We start from the raw sequence: 8,940 nt of genomic DNA on the forward strand, positions 1-8,940 counted from the left end.
GTCCAGCCTCAACAGTGTGGTGGACCCTGTGCTGTATGTGCTAGTCAGTAACGGTGTCAAGGAGGACACGAGGCTCATGGGCCACCGTTTCGTTTGCTGGCAGAAGATCCACCTGGACCACAGGAGTATCTCCACACCACCTCTCTCTCCTGTTTGCGGCTTCTTCATATCACAGAACCGCACCCAGCTAGACACTTTGACATAAGACATGTATTTCATAAAATAAATGAGCATTGAACCTTTGCTGAATTGATTATTACTTCAAGGCAGCATTACAGTACAATAATCGTGTGAATTAAATTAACTTTGGGTATTTTTTCCCAATATTTACAGTATGTATGTATGTATTTATTTATTTTAAAGTTTTACAATCCAACTTCTGTGGTTAATGAAGGATGGATGTGCCTAACACACACATGCATTTCCCCCTGTGAACTGCCATGCTATCTGTATCTTTTCATACTATAAGTACACAGAATTGTAGAGGAGACTAGTGCAGTTCTCACTGATAACACAGAGGAGCTGTAGGGCCCAGTCTGCACTCCAAGCAGAGGCTTTTACTAGTTGAATTGTCAAGGAGCTCCCAGTTTTCAGCATTGAAAACTTTCAAATTCTCTTTTTTAAAGTTATCACCCTGATTTCTACCATCTCCCTGATCAAATAACAAGATCAGTAATATTGATTACATGTTCACACACACTGATGGGTGAAAATTAATCCTGACACCTTCTGGCTCAGGTTCACTCAGTTATCACACTCCCATAGCTATTATTATACCATAAGTTACACCAGGGAATACACATTTTAGATATAGGAAGCATTATGTATATATGATTATTGCTTTGTAATGCTACCTTACAAATGGCTTAATTGATACTGTTCATTTCTGTCAAGTTTATCTGCAACAAAGGACAGTGTTAGGTTATGCAGTACACCTAGATGTTGGGTGTCACAGAATATGTATTCTTGTACTGTATTGTATTGTATTGCAGTTTCATTTTCCATCTTATCAGCAAGGCTAGTCAAAACTGACATTTTAGGGACATAGCAAAAAATAGGTGCTGTGCTGTGTGGGTCTGAAGATACTTCCTTTGTCTCATCTCCCAAGGTTGAAACTGTGAACAAATGGCCAATTTCAGTCACTCTGGATAAGGGTATTTGCTAAGAAATCGAGTAATACTTTTCCCTTCCTCATGCAGTTGATCTACAAAGAAAATGTAATTCCCTTGCTGACCTGTCAAAAACATTGTTTGTTGGAATGATTTAGTATCTTGTGCACACTATTTTATTCCTTGCAGGAATTTAGTATTTCTACACGATGCTGACATATAAGGAAGAACTATAAAATCTAGATCTGCACACAAGATACTACATTGTTTGCATGAGATACTAAATTGTTCCCACATATTATATATGTCCCTTCCTGGGCTCCATAAAACAGTAGTACACTGGAAAAAACAAAAAAAATATAATGAATATAACTAAAGACATATGGTACAGGAATTTGTCAAACCATTTCTCTTTATTTGTACAAATTATTTGTTTTAATAAAGTTTTACATTTTATGTTTTTGTTTGTCTGATGTGAATACTTTATATCTCTTAATGTGTGAAATCACATTTTAACACATATGGTTTTCTTCCTCCTCACAGTCATACTTTTATTCATGAATTAGATTACATAATGTCTTAGCAGTACTGAAAAACAATGTTGTGGAACGGGATAATACCAACATGATGAATTTCGTATGAGGCACCATTAGGGACATCATACACCCTGTGGTACATAATACTGAGATGCATACACTACATACTGAGATACATACACTATATACTGAGATGTAAATGTCCCACAATATTGGGTGTGTATAGTTCGGGAAACCAATCGAAAGGACACACCTTCCTCGCACCGCACCTTTGGATCTGAGCATACCAATCTGAGCGGAGGTAAGTTTACAATTGGTTTTATTATAATTACACACCGCTCGCTCGCTCGCTCGCTCGCTCGCTCACTCACTCACTCCCTCACTCCCCTCCAAGAAACCCTGGTAACAGTTCCTGTGTCGTGAAGTAGTGAAGTCTCCCCTCTCTTCCCCCAGTTTCAATACCTTCATAGAAGTGGGAGCAGATTAAGGTAATTAAGGTGTCCTGCAAGGCGACCAATCCATGGTATGGCATGTCTCAGGCATCTGCAACCCTTGTGCAAATTAATAATACAATAATAAGGTAATTAATGCAAAAACAAATGACACAAGATAAAGAAAGAAAGAAAGTGAAATCAAACATCAATATCACACAAAAAAGACAAGGCAAATAAATATATATAGTGCCCAAACAAGTGTAAATAATTATAAGGATAATTAGTGTAATTAAACTGAGTTTTACCATCTGTGACACTTTTCCCCCCTGGACCAATTGTCATCCCTGACAATGCAGCATAATAAATTAATTCTCCCCTTCTATATACTGTCAGGACCTTTCTCCCAAGGTTGGCCCATTGGGACCTTCTTAACAGCCCAACCTCCTTAACCCCCACCTCAGAACAACCTTCCCATTGAAGTCAAAACAGCAGAGTCCCTGACCTCCTTCCAGCGATTACCCAAGACACATCTTTTCAGACAATACTTGTAATTTAGTTAATCACTTTCCTGTAACATAGCACTTATACAACATTTTGTAATACTTCTTGTTTTGCTTTACTAGTATTTGTATTGTTTATTTTGATTTCCTCTTTGCTCCCTTTCTCTTGGCCCTTGACTGTGACTTAACATCTTGTCTGCACTCATCAGCTTTTACAATCTTGGATGTAAGATCTTATATATTGTTTACTCATATACACTTGTGAAACTTGGAATGTGTAAAATGTATTATGTCTTGAACTGCACTGTATTATTGCACTTTGTATTGCTCTTACAGTGAGGGAAAAAAGTATTTGATCACCTGCTGATTTTGTACGTTTGCCCACTGACAAAGAAATGATCAGTCTATAATTTTAATGGTAGGTGTATTTTAACAATGAGAGACAGAATAACAACAAAAAAATGCAGAAAAACACATCTCAAAAAAGTTATAAATTGAGTCACCCTGGACAAGGACGTCTGCTAATAAATAAATAATAATAAAAAAATAATGTATCATGCAGTACACCTGTTTGGAGGCATCTGCATTCATTATGTTCCTCCACTCATTTATTTAGATTTTTCCTTTAATTTGTCACCCATCTGTATATGTACAAATAACAGGACATGAAACATGGCACTCGTCTCTGTCCAGCACTGCCTTCATTCATCCACCTGCAGAGTCCTGTTCCTGTTGGAAACATGAGATGCAAATATATTCTGGGCTGACACATGCGCATAGTGCAATCGAATTGGAATTGTGTGAAAGCCTTAATTAGACTGAATATACCAGGTTTTGCATGATATTTGCGCGGCGCATTCATCCAAAAACTGCAAACAATGGGAATAACAGCACACTGTGGAGTGGCGCAGGTGGGTTTGCACGACATTGGAAAAAAATGCTATATTCCAATGTTGCCATGTTTGAATAACTCTCCGTTTTTGGCCAAGTCGTTTACATGGTGGTTAGTCATATGTAAGCATTTTTCACAACACGTATTACTGGAATATTTGATGATGTAATCAGTTTTCCTTCACAGTTATTGCAGAAAGTCTGAACTTTCATTTAATAAATGGTCATATTCTGTGCAGAATGAGGACAGTCTGTCCTACATGACCGCACTTAGTGTAAACAAGCAGACAGCATTAATCGATAAAAATGGGGGAAAATAAAGCACTGAAAAACATTAGAATTAAGGGGTGAATAAAATTAAAGAGTTGAAAAACAGACTACCATGGGTAACTGTAGGATTTGATAAAAGTCTGCTTTGGAATCATAGGACATTAAATAATATTCAATCTAAATCAAAAGAGACAGTCCGTTTGTAATTGAATATGCAAATTGCTGATGAATATGCAAACTGGTGATGAACTGTTGATGGTGATTAAATGTACCCAGTGATGAGAAGTGTGTGATGAAAAGTGCATGTTGCAATGTTTTAAACCATGTAGTAAATATACTCTATACAAGGGGTAGTCAATAGGCAGACTGCAGTCCAAATCCAGACTGCCAGACCCTTTTAAGAACATAAGAAAGTTTACAAACGAGAGGAGGCCATTAATAGCTAAGTGATCCAAGGCTTCTATCCAGTCTATTTTAAATGTTCCCAAAAAAATTTGAATGGACCGTGAGAACAAAATTATCATGATTGTTTTTTTTTTTTTTTTATGTATTGTTACAGAGGTTTGTTGCGCTCAGTGCTTCTTATTGTGTGGAACCTAGTAGCAGCCCTTCCTGGTTATTAGCCAATAGGATGTTACATATTAATGTGGGATGTCCTATATATAACTTGTGTTCCCGTTAGTAGTTGATTTCTTGCAGATTACCTGTTCAGGCATCTCTATACACATTCTGGACTGGCACAAGAGCATCACTTCGTACAGTTATTTTGTTTTCCTGATTTCTCTAAATAAAATGCACACTAGTCGTGTGCACACATATCAACTTCACCTCCAAAATATAAAACAGAATACACACAACCTGGGAGGGCGGGTGGGATGGTACCATAGCTTGTATTCACCTATTTCTCATCTGGAATACTGTGTACAGTTCTGGGCACCACACTTCAAGAAGGATATTGCTGCTTTAGAGGCAGTTCAGAGGAGAGCAGCCAGACTTATTCCAGGTCAGAAGGGAAAGTCCTACTGAGAGACTGAGGACCTGAACCTTTTCACCCTGGAACAGAGGAGACTACGTGGGGACTTGATCCAAGTCTTCAAAATCATGAAAGGCATCGACCACATCAAACCAGAGGAGCTTTTCCAGATCAGCAGGGACACACGCACCTGGGGACACAAATGGAAATTGGGCTTCAAGACATTCAAAATGGAAAACAGGAGACACTTCTGTACACAGAGAGTTGTCACAATCTGGAACAAACTACCCAGCGATGTGGTTGAAGCTGAAAGTTTGGGAACATTTAAAAATAGACTGGATAGGATCCTTGGATCACTTAGATATTAATGAACACCAAACGAGCACGATGGGTCGAATGGCCCCCTCTTGTTTGTAAACTTTCTTATGTTCTTCTTCTTCTTCTTCTTCTTCTTCTTCTTCTTCTTCTTCTTGGTAGACGCCCTTATCCAGGAAACTCCTACATCAGTGGCGGAAACAGCATAACCAATCAAGACAGATATTTCCAACAGGCGCACAAATTAAGAGTTGTGCATCCTCACCCATTTCAATTACAGAGCTCCACCAAAATAGATCTCTGTGATTGACAAGCACCAGAAACCGCGTCTAGTTTGCATGCATAATGTCAGTTGATATGGGATTTTTCGCTGGTGATATGTGATTGTGAATCCAAGATATGTTTTTCAACTTCAAAATCACTCAGAATCGCACATTTCAGTTCTTCAATTTTCAAAATCTTCTGGTGGAGGACCCCCAGACCCGCCGCCCTGACAATACAATATTACAGTACAATACAATAATCCTTAACAAATTAAAACAATTAAAAAGTGGTCTAAAAGCATTGTAATACTTATTTAAACGTTTTATTTTTGTACTTTGTCAAATAAATGTACTAAATATATATATATGATTTCCCATCCCCCCCTCTGGAGTCTGAACCTTGACTATACCTTGACCAAGAAATATGGACCCTGACAAAAAATGATTGACTGCTCTATACAGTTCTGCCTTGCTTTTCTGACAGGACTGGAATATAAATGTAATGATCAGTTTATAATGATTTTCAATATTCAATGATTGTCTTTTATAATTCAGTTTTCTGGTTGAAGTGAGAGGACAAAGAAGAAGAAGAAAACAAAACTGTCAAAGTGCGCCAGGAAATAAAAAAAACATTTACCATATTATCAAAACTAAGTGTGTTGAATATTATTCAGATGAATTGTTAAGAATTTGGATAGCTTCATGTGTTCCCATTGCAATGCAAATCTTAAATGCGGTATTACGCTCAGTTTAATTCTGATATGCCCTCTTGTGGATAACTGTAAATTAGCATTAAACAAGTCCATTGATAAACTCTGTGTACATTTCCATCTCTATATTTGACTATTATATTGTCCTGGGTATATTGTCCACTGATTCAGTGGTGAAACTGTAAGGTATATACATTCAGAAGTTATTTATCAAATATCAGTTTCTTAGTTTAGACAAAATGTAGGTACAGAGTTCAATTTCTTACACATTTGTAAATAAAAAACAAGCAAGCTTTTTGTGTGGGTTTCAAGAGATGTTAATTTAAACCTGTGTTTGAAGCACAAAATGAATACAATTGAAATTTGTTTTATAAAACATTATCATTAATATGCACAATGAAATGTATTTCTGTCCCCACCTGCTAACTATCCCAAAATAGAGTCAAGTCAAAATGACTGCATTCTTGGATACCAGCATATTTTTTTAATACTATAAAAGAATAGATGCATTTATTTTAAGTAACATTTCCACACTCAGCCGTAGGTGAAAGGTCTAGATTTATTTTCTCCTGAACAAAATTCACAATCTTGTTTTTCTTGTTTTTTGTTTTGCTAATTAACATTTGCAAAAAATACTGCAACATGTATCAAACATTTGCTACAGACACATATCTTCAGAAAATTAGGTAATGGGTAGAATAACTTATTTTTAACACTCACATTCCCTGTCTGACAATTCCCCCAAATCACAGATAGATGTCACCCTTGTCCCTCTTTCTGCCTTATTCTCTCCTGCTTTCTGTCTACCTGATTATTGAATCATCACTCCTGTCTATGTGTGCTAATTACCTCACCTGACCCTCATTCCCTTGCTCCTTGTCCTTTCTATTTAAACCCTTTGCTCTTACCTTCTGTGTGAAGTCTTGTTTCCGTAGCAATTCCATAATTCCGAAATACAATCTCTTGTATTTGCCTTAGTGATATCAACCTTATCTATTCCTCCCCAACCACTAATCTCTGGATTGCCTGCCTTGTACCATTTGCCTGATCCCAGACCCAGCACCTGTCTCTTTGACCTTGCCTTTTGGATTCCCTTTGATACAATTGTTTGCCGTACCTCGACCTCTCTCCCATTTCCCGGATTAGTCTCGCTCTGTACCTGGGTCCTGCGGTTGCTTCCCAGTTACAGTTACACCAAAATATACAATGTAAATGTAAGAGTACACAATCTTTGTTTGTGTGTATCTCTAACATTGCTAACACCTTTCATTATATATATATATATATATATATATATATATATATATATATAATTTTTTTGTTTGTTTTTATACCAGTAATTTCAATACAAACATTTGTACTGAGCAGGTGTAGTACTTAATTATTTGCATAGGGCATGTAGCAGAGAGCTGAGCAATTTAAGTATGTTTATTACTGAGGATGCTGCAGAGAATGTAGAAAGAATGCCTGAAAGTATCCATACATGCTTATAAGCTGTACCACTGAACATTGGCTCACAAAAGAATTCACCCCCCTTGGACTTTTCCACATATCATTGTGTTACAACATGAAATCAGAAAGGATTTAATCAGGAGTTTTTGCCACTGATCAACACAGAAAATTTCCATAATGTCAAAGTGAAAAAATATAATATGCAAATTTATTTAGAACAATTACAAACAGAAAATAATTGAATGCATAAGTAATCATCCCCTTTGCTATGACTGACTGAGCTGTGGTGAAACAAGTTGTCTTTAGAAGTCACGTAATTAGTTGAATGGAGCCCACCTCTGTGCAATTAAGGTGTGTCACATGATTTCAGTTTAAATACACCTGTCTCTGGGAGTTACAGGTCTAAAGGAGTCTTACAGTTACAGTCTTCCATGGCTGATCTGGGAGACACTGTGCATTTTGCAACAATAGCCTGCCATAAAAGAGGCTGTTATGGGATAGAAAAAACTTGCATGCTGTGGGGATTCTTCTCTGTGTCAGGGCCTGGAAACCTCAGTAAAAGGTTAACATTCAATTAACAAGATGTATAACTTCTCAATGCCCAAGCTAAGCTGGAATAACTATCACTGTGAAAAATTAAAGCACAGATGTCTACCAGCACATGTGGAAAACAAGTGAATAGAACCACAACACCACAAGCATATTGTTCTAAATTAATTAACTAACCAGTAAAGAACTATTAATCAGAGTAATAAATCTCACACCATGCACAAATAATAAAAGACCATACAATACCCTTGTACTATGTGAAATTCCCCAAAGACAGTTATTCCAACCTCAACCACTAGGTACCGCTAGTCAATACTAAAAGTTATGTACAATGAATTAATTAAAACATTTTATATTCAACCCTTTGCTGGAGCAGCTCACACAATCTAGTTATTTAATAATCAACAAAGGGGTCAATATTAATAATGATAATCTAACATACCAATCTAAAATGGAAACCTTTTGCATGTATAGAGAATACATTTCTTAAAACCCTGGAGTAGATAAATCAATAAAAGTAGCTGAAATTAAATAAAATACTTTTACATAAAAGGAGAAATTGTGAGAAACTGCTCAATACCTTAAGCAACAAAGAGAAACAGCGAGCAACACTCGAAAATACAACAATTGTATTTAACATCCCCTCCATTTGCTGTGACAGCTAATAAGTGCTCACTTCCAGTCATTCAAAAAGGAAAGTTCTCAACACTGGTCAATATCTGTCTCACTTCATTCTGCAACCATATACACTCACCTAAAGGATTATTAGGAACACCATACTAATACTGTGTTTGACCCCCTTTCGCCTTCAGAACTGCCTTAATTCTACGTGGCATTGATTCAACAAGGTGCTGAAAGCATTCTTTAGAAATGTTGGCCCATATTGATAGGATAGCATCTTGCAGTTGATGGAGATTTGTGGGATGCACATCCAGGGC

General features: G+C 36.9%; 1 protein-coding gene across 1 annotated transcript; it reads left to right on the forward strand.

The window, feature by feature from the left end:
• Nucleotides 1-1,569, forward strand: gpr184 (G protein-coupled receptor 184; the record flags this gene model as incomplete). Its single annotated transcript, XM_066705706.1, is given in 1 exon segment — nucleotides 1-1,569. A coding segment is annotated over 1 exon segment (205 nt), but the record flags the coding sequence as incomplete, so codon positions are not given.
• Nucleotides 1,570-8,940: the final 7,371 nt, after the last annotated feature.

The sequence above is a fragment of the Amia ocellicauda genome, chromosome 5 (assembly GCF_036373705.1).
Source record: "Amia ocellicauda isolate fAmiCal2 chromosome 5, fAmiCal2.hap1, whole genome shotgun sequence".
Classification (NCBI taxonomy): Eukaryota; Metazoa; Chordata; class Actinopteri; order Amiiformes; family Amiidae; genus Amia; species Amia ocellicauda.